This window comes from Rhineura floridana, chromosome 6 (assembly GCF_030035675.1).
Source record: "Rhineura floridana isolate rRhiFlo1 chromosome 6, rRhiFlo1.hap2, whole genome shotgun sequence".
Lineage (NCBI taxonomy): Eukaryota > Metazoa > Chordata > Lepidosauria > Squamata > Rhineuridae > Rhineura > Rhineura floridana.
The window spans coordinates 151,862,781-151,878,095 of record NC_084485.1 but is presented as its reverse complement, the minus strand read 5'-3'; the positions used below and the strand labels follow the sequence as shown (position 1 = coordinate 151,878,095).

The window sequence follows — 15,315 nt, the reverse complement described above, 5'->3', positions numbered from 1 at the left end:
GGATGGGAGGAAATAGGCTGAAACTAAACCCTGACAAGACCGAGGTGCTGCTCGTGGGAGACAGGAGAAGGTTGGGAGACATAGACCTGGTGCTAAATGGGGTAAAATTGCCCCTGAAGGACCAGGTCCGCAGCCTCGGGGTCATCCTTGACTCCCAGATGTCCATGGAGGCTCAGGTCTTGGCAGTGAGCCCGGCAGCTTGGTATCAATTACATCTAATACAGAGGCTGCGACCCTACCTTCCTGTCCATCTTCTCCCACAGGTGGTGCATGCCCTGGTCTCCTCTCGCTTAGACTACTGTAATGCGCTCTACGTTGGGTTACCCTTGAAAACGGTCCGGAAATTACAGCTGGTACAGAACGCGGCGGTGCGTCTGATTAAGAACAGCCGTCGCCGTGATCACATCACTCCGGTGCTAGAAGATCTACACTGGTTACCAGTTGTCTACCGGGCCCAATTCAAGGTGTTGGTATTAACCTTTAAAGCCCTATACGGTCTTGGCCCAGGTTATCTAAAGGAGCACCTCCAGCATCAACAAATATGCCGCCTGACGAGATCAGCCACCCAAGACCTTCTCTCGGTCCCACCAGTTAAAACAGCCAGGCTGGTGCGGACCAGAGAGAGGGCATTTTCAATTGTGGCCCCCACCCTCTGGAACTCTCTGCCTTATGATCTTCGCCATGCCCCCTCCCTGCCAAGTTTTCGCCAAACTTTGAAAACCTGGCTATTCAGGCAGGCCTATAAGACCCCTGGGGTAGCCTAATTTTATCTGCTATAGCTGTGGGCGGTTTTAGTTTAATTTTATATTAGATTTTTGGTTTCTATGTGTATTTATATGCTGTATTTTACTTGATTTTGTACGCCGCCTAGAGTGGCCGCTGGCGCGGCCAGATAGGCGGCCTACAAATAAAATTTTATTATTATTTATTATAAAAGGTACAGCAGTTTCACTGTTGCTAATGCATAGCAAGAGAGTTTAAATTATGCCTGTCTCATTAGCCCAATTTGGAATTGGTAGGGAAAAACAAGCACACATTTTCATCATTACTCAGTCTGAATAAAAGTGAGGGACCACATCAATTGCTCTGCATGACCAACATGGCAACTAAGATATTAAGAAACATACCTTTCCTCTTTCAACAAGCCTTTTAAGTTAAGACCTAGCCCAGTCTGTGTCTGTGTTGGAATTGCTTTTAATATGTTTTTTTAAAACCTTTCTTTCCCTAAACAATATGTTTTTAACCCTTTTTATTTAAGATGTTTTTAAAGCTTTTTTAAAGAACGTTTTTAAAGTTGTTTTGTTTTAATGTATTTTAAGGTCTGTTTTTATGATGTTTTAAAGTTTACTGCTCTTGTTTGCTGCCCTGGGCTCCTGCTGGGAGGAAGGGCAGGATATAAATTAAATAATAAATAAATAAGATTTTCATCCATAGAATAGTGACTTTTCTGCTATCTCTCTTTTCAAGCTGGTGATGGAAAGTTCACTTTAATTCCACTAATGTAACACGAAGTTTATTCTACAAAGTGTCCATTATTGCCATACATCTCCTGGCCCTATTCCAGAAGCTCAGCAACCTGCCTTAAAGGTATTTGCCTTTTGTATGCACATTGTCAGATTAAAGAGGGATAACTAGTGATATAGTAGTAGGTGCCTTCTGGAGGAAAAAAATTACCTGACCAATGAGGATGGGTGTGCAAGGAGTTCGGTTTCATCTCAACTGCCACCTCTTTTGCTAAAATTGACAGCATGCACAGATTTTCAAGTTTCTTGTGTTTACCAACCTCTGAATAAAAAGCCTAGTTCAGAAACAGACGGAGACCTACAGATCTGCTCACCAGAAAAAAGCAGACTCCTGCATTACAGTAGAAGCTTAATGAACATTCCTGATCAATACTTTAATTAAACAAGTAGACAATTGTCAATATATGTCAAACTACATTGATCATATTAACCATAACACCATGAACAAATTATTCTAACCTCCAATCCAAGCTATGCAATAAAAGAATGAAACATTCTACTTTTCAGATTTGGCTTATCAATTCCAGTCAGTAAGGGATAATACAGATTTATTTTTGTTGCATTGCTAACACCACTTAGGGACCCAAATAGGTATTAGGGTGCCATATTAACAAAAGTTCAGGCAGGGGAAAAGTTTTATTTTATTAGACCAGTTGGTAGTTTTACACAATGCAACCCATCAGATTTAATACTTAGCATTGATGTAGCACATTTTAGGTAATCAAAGCACTTCACATACATTATCTCAATAATCCTTACAACAGCCCTGTAAGGTAGGCCAGTGTGATTATCATGATATTGTAGATGCTGAACTGAATCTGAGGGTACAGTGATTTGCCTGGTAAATTTATGGCTGAGATGAGATTTGAACTAGGGACTTGCTGCTCATTTAGGGTGCAATCAAAGTGCTATTTACGCTGGGCTGAGGGGAGTTGGATGTGGTGAACCTCCAGCTAAGCCAACTCAGCTGGGATATACTGCATAAATCCCTAATCCTGGCTCAGCTGGAGATTTCCCAGAGGAGCCAGGCTGCCAGGGTAGCCGGTGGAAGCCAGCAGAAGGCCCCCAAAAAGGGGCATTCCAGAGAGAGGCCGGGGGGAGCTGATACTACATCCAGGTTCCACTTGCCTCCCTCCTGGCAGTCAATACATGCATTTTGTTTCCTTCTGCCGTGCCCTGCTGGCACAGCCAACGTCCTCCTCTCCCAGTTGTTCCTGGGTGACACTTAGATGTGACGGCCCCTCCTGCTGCCTCCATTTCCGCTGGCCTCCCCTGAGTTGGAATGCTCTGTTAGCCAGTATGGTACATCAGAACTTCTTAAGGCATCAGAATTCAGAACAAAATTATAATAAAAATAGGTAAGACACTGCTTCACCTTACCACCATGACTTAAGAACAAATTGTTGCAATCAAAGATAATATTTCACCTATTCTATGCCTTTCATTCTGTGTGATAAACACAACTACAAACATGAACAAAATTAACAGAAAGATTTGCACCATAAAGAAGAAAAAGTCAATCTTGGAAGCATTAATCTTCCAAAATGTGCCTATGTCAGTGAACCACACAGAGATTTGTCTAAAAACATAATGTATTTCCTCCTTTCTGTGTCAGTGTAGAGAATCACATTCTCCCAGCATCCCATGCAGTTTCTCAGAAAGTATCAACAGCAGAGGAGTTACCTACAAACATATAAACTGAAAGAATAAAAATATTATGTGGCAGCTTTTATGATGCCTTTCAATTATTTAAAATAAAATATAAATGTATATTTCAAACAGTAAAATGCCTGATTTGTATCTTTTTAAATAGACTATTGCATATAACATGCTAATACAGTAAACAATATTACAAAACCTTTCAGCTTGTGCAGGTGATCCCTTTTTGCATAAGTTTTTTGAATACTTTGTATCCTATTACCTTGTATCTGTCCAGAGGGTCTTCCTGCTGCAGCTGATTCTCTCGCATCATTTGATACTCTCTCTCATATTTCTTCAGCTTCTTTGTGGGTACCTACAGGAAGATAAAAGTAATTCTAGTAATGTTAAGAGAAAAACTGGGGAGGGGAGAATAGGACAAAATACTATAACAACACACAGTGGGTAGCATAAGGTATGGACATTCTCTACTAAACTTCAGCAAATTGGTAACGTGAACTTGATAAAGCCTGTCACTGGATTTCAAGCAATGTCTACACTCTGAAACTGTATATGTGGTGACCCTGCCCACATGGGAAGAAATATGGGAGATAAAGGTAGAGGGCCTTTTATAAAATCCACAAACCCCACTCTCCAACTCCCCCAAATTTATTTATTTATTTATTTATTTATTTATTTATTTTATTACATTTCTAGACCGCCCTATAGCAATAAGCTCCCAGGGCGGTGAACAGCATAATAAAACAGATTAAAATACAAGCGGATGTAAATACAATACAGTACACAATAAAACATAATTAAAATTCCAAATTTAAATTCAATTTAAAATTTTTTAAAATGCCTGGGCAAAGAGGTAGGTCTTTACCTGGCGCCGAAAAGATAACAGAGAAGGCGCCAGGCGTATCTCGTCAGGGAGGGCGTTCCATAGTTCGGGGGCCACCACCGAGAAGGCCCTAGCTCTAGTTGTCGTTCTCCATGCCTCCTTATGCGTTGGGACACGGAGAAGGGCCTTCGACGTCGAGCGCAGTGACCGGGTAGGTACATAGCGGGGGAGGTGTTCCGCCAGCCAAATCCCTCTGTAGCCTACTAAAAAACGTAGCTAAGTGGGCAATCACAAAAGTAATAAAAGTAGTAAAAGTAAAAGGGTCTCCTCTGGTCTATCTAATTTGAGCACTGTTACCAGAGACTCTTGAGCATGGGAATGTATTGTTCCATCCTTCAGCAGTGCTGTACTACCCTTCAGGACAGAGATTTGTAATAACAAACAATATTTTGAAAACTAGTGTGTCCCATCATCCACAATGTTCTAGCTCTATCTCCTCCCAAAAACTACGTCCTAGATGAGGGCAATGAGTCTCCATACCAACACCTTCTTCAGTGTCTGGAGCCCTACATAGTATTTAGCTGTCCCAATTGATAGATAGGCAATGAGAATGGATCAGGGAGGCAGTGGCCACTGGGATGCCCTCACAATGATATTATGAGCAATAAAAGCAGCATAAATATAGGAAACAAAGATTAATGAGCAACAGGACATACTTCAGTGAATAAAGACTTTGGCCCTGATGCATGTATAGCTGGTGTCCGCAGTATAGCAGCCATGGGCACCACGGTGCCAGCAGATAACATGGTGCCACCAATGCCCCGTTCCCTTCCCATTTTTTAATTAGTTTCTCTGTGGATGGTGAGCTACCTGTTTTCTGGAGGATGGCCTGCTTTTTTTTGTCTGTGTTTTATTTCTTTTGGGAAGTATATAGGTTTTTGTCTGCTGGGGAGGTGATTCTGAATATCTCTGCTGGGACTGAGTATTTTGTGATGCCCACAACAGTTTCTTTAATTTCCAAATGGGACCCTGAACCCAAAAACTGCAAACTGTACATACAATAGGGTGATGGGATATCTATAGCTCCTTGAATGGGAGTCTCTTGTGTCACTGCCAGGTGCTCAGGGAAGGAAATATCCTGGAACTTGGTGAACAAAATGTAAGCTACATGCAGACAGACTAAAACAGGGGTTACCAACCTGTGGCCCTCCTGATATTGTTAAACTCCAACTCCCATCAGCCCCAACAAACATGGCCAATGGACAGAAATGATAACAGATGTAATCTCACAACATCAGAAAGGCCATGGACTGGATACTGCTCAGCTAAAGACAGACTGGCCAAGGACCAATAGTTTGGGTGTGCAGACCTAGGAACTTTGTGGCTTTCCCCAGATATGATAGTTGAGTCTGAACAAGTCACTACCTGTGGTACTGAACTGACCCGCAAACCAGGAGGACTGTTGACCATTAAGCAAGTCTCCAGGTTGGAATTGCCTGCTGTTCCCCCTTCTGGCCATCAGTCCCAATGGTGCAGGTAGCAAGGAGCTAGCGTCTGATCTGTAGGGTTCAGGTCCCATGGCACCCAACAGCCACTGACTGTGTTTGCACACAACACAAGACCATGGTTACATATTTGTGCATGATCTGCAGCGAGCTCAAATGAAGTATTGGGCTCCTGAGCTACCTTACCCCATGTGGCTGAGAATGAGAGGACTTTGTTGGAATAATTTCATTTTCAAAGAATGTTGGTTTGTTGTATCATATGAACCAGGAATCCTGGCTTAAAACAAGTTCTGTCAAGAAGCCAACTTCAAACCACTGGTTATGAAGCTAGGGCCATTTAACACAAAAGCTAGGACTCCTTGTTCATATGACATGACAAGCTAAAATTCTTTGAAAGTAAATTAATTCACTAACAAAATCCTGCTCCTGGCTGCGCAGGAGAGGGGAATACATGAGCCCAATGTTTCACTTGGGCCTGCTGCAGTTCATGCATTTAGTACTAAACCATGGTTTAGTGTTGCATGCAAACACTGCCACAGTGTGTCAATACATATTAACTTCAATGGAATTCAAAAGTATCAGCACAATTGCCCTTGGTGAGAGGAACTGGAACAGCAGTCTTAATCTTGCTGCATCAAATGACTTTGCCAATTTCTTCCCAAGAGAAGAAATTCAGGATATGCAATAATTTTCAGTTTTTATAAAAGGTAGGTAACAAATGAAAGTAAATCAGAAGACAAAAACCTTCCTTCCTTAGCTACCCGAGGCAGTTTCAGTACAATTCCAGAGGCAAAAAGATGCTTTTATTTGATCAGCCATGAAAAAAAACCCCAAAGTACATAAGACTGCCTTCTGTTCCCTCATCACTGTGCTGACGTTTGTGCTTAGGGACACAGCAGATCCCTAGCATGTTAAGTTGCTAGGATACTTCTCAGCAAATGCATAGCTTGTATTCTCTGATGTTTTGCCAGTGCCCTTCTACCAACAGAAGGAAACACAGGGAGAGGCATAAGCTAGTGGGGAAACCATTGCCAGGAAGGCAAGAAAAGGCAAAAGACACCTGAAAATCTGCAGAGGCAGAAAAACTAAAGTAGACTTTTGAGGGAAAAGCAGTAAGTAAAATGAATAGCTGTTAAAGACTTCCGCTTAGTGTGCATGAGGAAAAATCAGCAGCTGCAAACCTCAGGCTCATGAACTATCCCCCTCCCATCCTGGAGGCTTTGCTTTCAGTTTTGGTTAACCAAAGTTTGTTGTGTCATCCATAGAGATGTGAAGGCCTGGGAAAAATCCAGAAAAAAATCCACATTTTCCTCCCAGATTTTTCCTGTTTTTTCTGGGCCTTCACATCACTAGTGATCCAGTCTTAAAAAATGTGGTTAACATTAGGTTGAAGCCAACTTCAAACCACGGTTCCTGAACCTCACATGTTGAAACTCATTTTAGTTAGTTAACCACCACCGAGTGTCTAGATAATATGGCAAACAATGGTTAACCAAAATTGAAAGCAAAAATGGAAGTTGTCCTCCCAACCCTGTTGGTGTAGAAGGGGTTAGTGTACGAATCCATGGGTCACTAAGTCATCTTCCTGCTCATGACATGTGAATGTGATTTAGCACACATGCATGTGTGTCCTATTAATGCATGTACAAGCAGTAACTTCTGTCCATGCTCCAATTCCTAGTTTAACTAGGAAAGTAGCTGTACTTTCTTTCCTGAGTTTGTTTCAAAGAGGCAAATGAATGCTTATACTCCACAGTATATCTATATTAGTTGGGAAAGTTTTATACTTGTAAAAAATTTTTTTACATTGTTTTTCAGTTATAGAAGCTCAGCCCAGATTCTATGTAATTGCTCAGAACAGAGGCTACTGCAACAAATTATGATCACATAAAGCCCATTGCCTCATAGTACAAGTTATTAATCAGTTTGTTCCAGTTAATGACCTGTGTTACATAGAATACACCAATTAAATTAGGGTAAAAGAAAGATAATATACTGTCACTCATATAGTTGTAAATGTTTAGAATGTATGCTGCCCTGATCTCCTTCTGGGAGGAAGGGTGGGAAATAAATTTAATAATGAGGAAGTCAGATACAGAAAAAGAACTCTCATGTTTTTTGGATGCTTCTACTGTCCTTCCTCGCTGAAACAGTAATACTGCTAATATGTCTGAAGAGACATGCTGTTGGAGCATATTAGGCTCAATAAAGTGTAAATATACTCCCTTCAAGTTGATTCTGACTTATGGCGACCCTATGAATAGGGTTTTCATGAGGCTGAGAGGCAGTGACTGGCCCAAGGTCACACAGTGAGCTTCATGGCTGTGTGGGGATTCGAACTCTGGTCTCCCAGGTTGTAGTCCAACACCTTAACCACTACACCACACTGGCTCAAAGATACACAAATAAAGACTCCTTTCAAGGGAGAGGAAAAAGTCAAAGTAAAATTTCAATGAGGGACACGAGACCCATTGTTCTATTAAGTTACATGAAATCTAATCTAGAGAACTAATATACTAGATCAGTGGTTCCCAACCTTTATGAGCATGGGACCCCCTTTATAAGCTGAAATTTTTTTGTGACTCCCTCCCCCCAGGGAGGCAGGCTGGCTGCCAGGAAGAAAGGGGGAAAGCAGCCTTTCTTTGCAGGCTTGCTTCTTTTTGCTTCACAAGAAGCCCTCTCCTCTCATTCTAAGTAAGGGTGTTGCCAGTAGTGGCAGTGCAAGGAGACAGGAATCAGTGATAGTAATCCCCTCTTCTTCCTAGTAGCCCCACCCTCAGTCTCCTTTGGCATCTGCCATGTATTTTATAGGCAGATGCCTGCCCTTAGTGCACCTGAAAGATGCTCTGGTGCTTCAGCAAAAGGCCTCCCCTCTCGTTTGGAGCAAGGGGGAGGTGTCATCTGCAACGGCAGTGGAAAGCAGACAGTGTAGAAGGAGTGAAGACTTTTTAAAAATAATAATAATAATTCATTTCTTTACTGTTCACGGCCCCCTCTGGATTACTTCGCGGCCCCCCTGGTGGTCCCGGCCCCCAGGTTGGGAACCACTGTACTAGATCTCATACAGGACACAATCCATACCCACAAAATTCTTATCATTAATTTCTTTTTACAGAAGATTCCGGGAGGGTATACCAAAGAATAATCCAAATGTGACACAATCCAAACATTTATTATGGGAGAGCTGTTTAATTATAACCACAAGGTCTCCAGAGGAGGGGGGGGGAAGTCCAATGCAATTCCAGAAGAGTGGCCATGTTAAGGCCAATTTATACATTAAAGCGGTACTGTGGAGCTGTTTCCTCATGGCTTCTTCCCATTGCCGCTCTGGCAATATTTGATACAGAAGCTACTTCAACAATCCCACCAAAGTGGTTCCTACACCTAAATATTATCAGAGCATAGTGGACAAACAACATTCATCTGCAAGGAGTGACATCATTGACACCGTTCATGCAGTTCCAACATCACGGAAGAGGTATGAGAAGAAATCTGAGGAAAATTGCTTCCATGCTGCCACAGTAATATATGAACTGTTCATTACTCTGTAACAAGACTATCACAGGCATTGCCACCTTTAAAGTTCAGTGGTGGATTGCAATCTGTTTCTCTCTCAATTAACAAAAAGTCCTAATGATTTGTAAGCAATGTAGATGAATGGAACTGCAAAAAGAATCCTGCCTTTTTCATTAAACATGGGGGGGGTAGCCAGACAAAATTTCCTTGAAATATACATGCAGCAGCAAATGCCTTTATTTTTACAACTTGTACTTTCTTTAAATCTTTCAACTTTGCCACTGCTAGTACATATTGACCATAATGGCAGAGTGTGCCACGTATACGGAATATATATGACTGAGCCTGCCCAGAAGCTTTCCATGAAAGAAAGAAAGAAAGAAAGAAAGAAAGAAAGAAGGGGGGGAGGAGGGTAGTATATTATTGTTGTTGTCATACCACTAAATGGCTTTACATCACACCCCAGTGCACTAAACCAAAGGTCCACATTATTCTGTACAATGAGTGACTGTTTAGCAAGTCCACCACTGTTCTCACATACACTCACTGTTCTGAAAGCTCTTGGAACTAGACCTGAAGTGAGTGAAACTCAGACTTTGGAAGATTACTTTTAAAAAGGAATAAATTACAATTACTGTCACATGGCCCCCAAAAGGAATAAATTACCATTACAATTACATTTGCTCTAAAAGGAATTGATTATTGTACCATTACTCAAAAATAATCACTACAATTGCAGTTAAGTTACTTTAAAAAAACAACTAGAGTGTCTACAAGGTGCCTTGTAGAGTACCTTGGCCGTTGCACACCTAAGTAGCCTAAAACAACATTAACAACAGAGGGTAGTAGAATTTTTTTTATCCATAAGATTAACAGAATGGCATAACAGAATCTTACTTCTACTCCCACCCACCCCCAACTTCAACTGTGATGCCATGTGAAGTGTTCCCCCCCTCTCTTCCCCATCCTGCAACAGCCCTCCACTCAGAGTGTAAGGAAGCAGGCTGACAGCACAATTAAAAGAGATCCTCTGAATAGTTTTTGCTCACTGAATAACCCCTGCCTTGGCCAGTCATTTAGCCCAACCTACCACCTCACAGGGTTGTTGTGAGAATAAAATGGAGGGGGGAGAGGCACATACAATTAATTGCGGTAGGATTTGAAGATGATATGATAATAAATATGCAGCATTTCAAATTAAATCTTCATGAGAAGCATTCCATGCCAAGCTTGGAAGACTAAGGAGGTATAAAATTTAACAAAAATATTATTAATAATAATGGTAATTAATTAATTCTGCACAAACCTCTATGCCCTATTACAAAATTACCTGTCACGGAGTGGGCCATGGATGCATTGAAACGGGTTTGTTTTGGAACTTTAGAAGGAACTATATGGAACAAACGAGGGCCTGCTCCAAGTTTCTGGGGCACAGGTATCAGTGGGGCCCTTAGCCCCACCCTTTCCTCCTCAAACTATATTCCTCCCTCATGGCCCCACCCCTTTCAACTAAAACACATTTTGATAAATATGGCAACCCCCATCATAAAAAAGATGCAAACTATATTGTTTCAAACATGTCCAGAAAAGCATGACTCTTAAATTCTATGTCTGACAGCACGTTCCTTTCAGAGGTAAAAATTAGCCTGTAATCCTATATACGTATCCTTTTAACTCAATGAGGCTTAATTCGAAGTAGACATATATAGGACTGTAGTCCTCCAGAATACATTTCAGGATTTCAGGGGCTGCATTTTATTAATGCTGTACCAACTACAACTACCAATTTCCGCTTACGTACATATATTGTCTCAGACTAAACTACCTCACAGGGTTGTTACAAAGATATATGGGGGGGGGAAGGGCAATGCACACGTATTCACAAATCGAAAGTAAATCTGGGGAGGGGACACACACAAGTAATAAGCTGTCTGACAGACAGAATGTTAACAGGTGAAGCTTTCCCCATAATCGTATTTCCATACTAGAAAAGGCTTATCCCATTTAATTTCTACCTGCCTCACAGCTGTTAAATGCCCAAGAGTCCTGATCTCCTGCAATGCCAACCCGCAACCATGCAAGGAACTCAAGTTAAAAAAAAATAACCACAGAATTTAATTTTTTTTTTAAAAAAGAACATCTGTAACTGTATGAAAAATGACATTCTCAGGCAAAAAGAAGTGGTGAGACCCCAGACATAAAAATACACAAGAAGCCTTGACAAACAGCACCAAAAATACTCTTACTCGCCAGCACTCCCACCTCCCTCCCTGCACATAGGTCACCAGTGTCCCCCCTCCCCCCATGGGTCACCTGCATTCCCCCTCCTTCCCTTCCCCTCCCTTCCCCATGGGTCCCACTGCTACCACTCCCATGCTACCACTCCCTCAGGTTACCAGCACTCCCCTCCATGGGACACCAGCCAGCCCTGCCCCCTCGGGTCACCAGATTCCCCCTGCCCTCCCTATGGGTCACCAGACCCCCCTCCCACTTTCCCCCTTGGACTCCCCTCCCTAACCCACCCACCTACCGACTAAGGGCCACGCCTAGTCAGCACAGCCGCAGCCACATCTGGGCACCTTATGTGCCTCTTTCATTCACCCCTCTCGCTCTTGCAGTGCTGCTGCCACCACCAGGCACCTCACACACCACCACCACCTCCTCAGCCCCTCTTGCTCATGTGCTGCCGCCACCCCCACCAGGTGCTTCGCACACTTCCACCCTCGCGCTCGCTACTGTCAGATACCTTGCCTTGCCTAGCAGCATCATGCTACTTGTGAATGCTTCTGAGCATGCATGCACCTGTGCAGAAGCATTCACAGGTAGTGTGATGCTTAGAAAAATACCCACCCTTCACCCTGAGGTCTCAGGGTGGGTTACAACAAATTAAAATCACCCCTAAAACAATTTAAAATAACTTACAATCACAAAAATAGGGTATGTCCTAAAAAATACATATCAGGTGTCAAAGGCATACAGAGGTATGTGTTCAGCATTCACTTAAAACTGTACAATGAAGTTGCCAGATGCACCTCTGTGGGGAGGGAGTTCCACACCTTAGGGGATGCCACAGAGAAGGCCCTCTCCTGGGCCACCCTCGTCCCCAAGCTTCTGAGGGAAGTGGACTACAAAAAGGGTTCCCTCTGCTGATCTTAACATCCAAGAAGGCCTGTAGGGAAGGAGGCAGTCTTTCAGATATTTGGGGCCTAAGTCATCTAAGGCTTTAAACAATAATGTGAGCACCTTAAATTAGGCCTAGAAATGAACTGGCAATCAGCACAGCTGTTTTAGAACAGGGGTTATATGAGTTCTAAATGGAACCCCAGCAGGCTGCTGCATTTGGGACCAGATGAAGTTTTCGAGACATCTTCAAGGTCAGTTCCACACACAGCGCTTTGCAATAATCCAGTCTAGAAGTTGCCAGAGCAAGGAGTACAGGTGCCAAGCTGTTTCTATCCAGAAGGGTCTGTAGCTGGCGAACCAGCCAGAGGTGGAAAAAGGCATTCCTAGCCACTGAGGCCACCTGAGTCTTCAGTGACAGTGTTGAATCCACCTCCAACCTACGGACCTGCTCCTTCCAAGGGAGAGCAACACCATTCAGAATAGCTCATCTACCCACCTCCCAGATGTTAGAACTCAGGACACATACCACCTCTGTCTTTTCAGGATTCAGCCTCAATTTATTGGCCCAGATCCAGTCCTTCTCTGCCTCCAAGCACTAGTCAAGCACCTCAGCTGCCTCTCCTAATTCCGATGGAATGGAGATGTAGAGCTGGATGTCATCTGCATATTGATGACACTTCACTCTAAATTGTCTGGTAATAGCTGCCAATGGCTTCATATAGATGTTAAATAATATGGGGGACAAGATGGAATCCTGCAGGACAGTTCCCATGGTGCCGAATAGTAGCATCCCATAACTACTTTCTGGAGGCAGGAGTGGAACCACTGAAGTACAGTGCCCCCAGCCCCCACCTTCTGAGACACTCCAGAAGATACTGTGGTCCATAGTACTGAAAGCTGCCGAGAGATCAAGAACAACAACCACGGTCACACTTCCTCTCTCTCCTCTCAAATGTCATCAGCCAGGGCAACCAAGGCAGTTTTAGTGCCATGGCCAGGCCTGAAGCCAGACTGGAATGGATCCAAGTAATTAAGCATGCTTGAAACTGGATTGCCACTACCCTCTCAAGCACCTTATTCAAAAAGGGATTATTTGTCACTGGACAATAGTTGTTAACACTTCTGGACCTAGAGAAGTCTTCTTAAGGAGGGGATGCACAATCGACTCCTTCAAGGCAGATGGTACCTCACCCTCCTCCAGTGAAGCATTCATCACTCCCTGGACCCTGCTAGTTAACCCCCTACAGCTAGCTCTAAGAAGCCAAGATGGGCAAAGTACAAGGGGGCAGGTGGTTGGCCACACTTCTTCAATCATCATGTCTGCATCCTCAAGCCACAATAACTGAAACTGATCCATTACAGACTGTGGTATCCAATGCTGTCCCAGTCTGACTCCAAGTGTGTCAGAGCAACACTCCCATTCACCACTTGGACAAGGTACTACCTAGAAGGCCACAACACATTTCACCAGATAGAAGCTCTGTAAATACAAAATTGCTATGTGAGTTACTCAAAAATCAGGTTTGGTTATATAAAGGCAAAAGACCCCACACACAACCCTACAATGGTCTACCAACACAAGCTGGATGATTTTTCTATTATTTTTGGAAGAATTCCAGAAAGGCCACATCTGTGGACCCATTTTTAAGTACTGCAGCATTGCATATTGTTTCACTAAAGGAGTATACCATCTATGTAAAGTATTAAAATGATGCTGGTAGTCAATGGGAGAAATTTGTGTAGTAAGTAAAAGATCCAACCTGTCCCTCAGAGATCTATAAATACTGTAGCTGGCTCAGCAAGAAATATTTCTAAATAGTATGTGCCTCAACTGCAAACTGTACCACTTAAATTCCTTGAAGCCTATATTTTTGCAGATAAATTGAGAATTAACATTCCCAAGAATAAAGCTACTCAGTTCTTGTATAAGCAGCATAATGACGTCTGTAAAATGTTAAGTACTGAGCATGCACATGACTTCCTCTCCTCAAAACTCACCTTTTCCATGAAGATTCACTCCTTAGTTCCCATTGCCAAATAAACTATATATAACTGCAGTCACTCACATTCCCTTCAGTCTCCCTTATATAAACATATATAAAACAAAGATTAGGAGAATATCTTTGGTGCAACTTCAGCTCACTAGTCCTACAGGTTAAGCAAGGCCAGGCCAGTCTTAGGCACAAACAGTTGGCTTGAGGCATCAGCAGAATCTCTTTTAGAGTAACACCAAGGATAAGCAGGATGACAACAGTCTATGGTTGCTCTCACTGGTATTTTTGTTTAAAAATATGTGTGCGAGAGAGTGAAAGGTTTTTAGCACAGTACTATTTGGGCACCCTGTCAAGTCAATGGGGTCTAAAGGAGACTGGGCTAGAAACACTATCTTCCATATTACAAACATTAAAGAAAAATTAGAGTAAACAGTATTTAAAAATTCTAGACACCTACCACATATTTGGGTTTGCTGATTGCGACCAGGCCGGCCAGAAAGTCTTCGTCGTACAGCTGGCTAAAAACATGGGAGTCGTAGGCCACCACAATGGAAATTTCTTCCATCATTTTGTCAGCATGCATTGATAGTAGTGGCCAGCAACAGGTTCAGTATCCAACGATAAAGAATTAGCTTAGCTTTGACGATTGCTCTCACCCACTTGAAGAGTCTATGTGGGTGGAACGTCACAGAAGGAGCAAAAAAGAAAGAAACACAGCAGCCAACCACCTATATGTTGCTTTCCTCCAGGAGCCTCCCTTAGGAAATATACAGTTGAAACACCTGTTCATACGCTCAGATAATAAAACAGTCATTCACTAAGGTCAATCATAAAAAGTCCTTTTTCAATAGCAAATTAAAGTCCAAAAGAAGCACGGATACATCCAAACACTTCAGTTCATAATGTTGTTCTCTCTTGTGTTTCCCACAACTCCTTGTTCTTTAAATGCAATATTTCACCACAGTAAATAGCTTCTTTTTAGTGGAGGAGTACAGATTCTCAAGTTGACTTGCTTTGGGTTTATTCCACAGATTCTTAGAGAAGGAGTGAACAGTACACTGCCACTCTTGGGATTTTTCAGTCTCTGATCAGATACCTGGGGAAATAGTGCATTGTCTTTTACAGATTTGGTCTGCTGTGGGGTGCTTTTGTTTGTCTTAAGAGTTATTCTG

The 15,315-nt window shown here is 42.6% G+C and overlaps 1 protein-coding gene across 18 annotated transcripts in view; it reads right to left on the bottom strand.

Moving 5' to 3' along the window:
- The window catches only part of RABGAP1L (RAB GTPase activating protein 1 like), a 371,757-nt gene that overhangs the window by 42,459 nt on the left and 313,983 nt on the right, over positions 1 to 15,315 (bottom strand). For 15 of the 18 annotated variants that reach the window (XM_061634135.1, XM_061634138.1, XM_061634125.1 and 12 more), the window contains one exon: positions 3,445 to 3,537. In XM_061634135.1, the coding sequence (XP_061490119.1) occupies positions 3,445 to 3,537 (93 nt within the window). Of the gene's footprint in view, positions 1 to 2,146; positions 3,222 to 3,444; positions 3,538 to 14,600; positions 15,240 to 15,315 lie in introns of those variants that run through there. The other 3 variants (XM_061634145.1, XM_061634137.1, XM_061634136.1) reach the window with 3 other exon arrangements.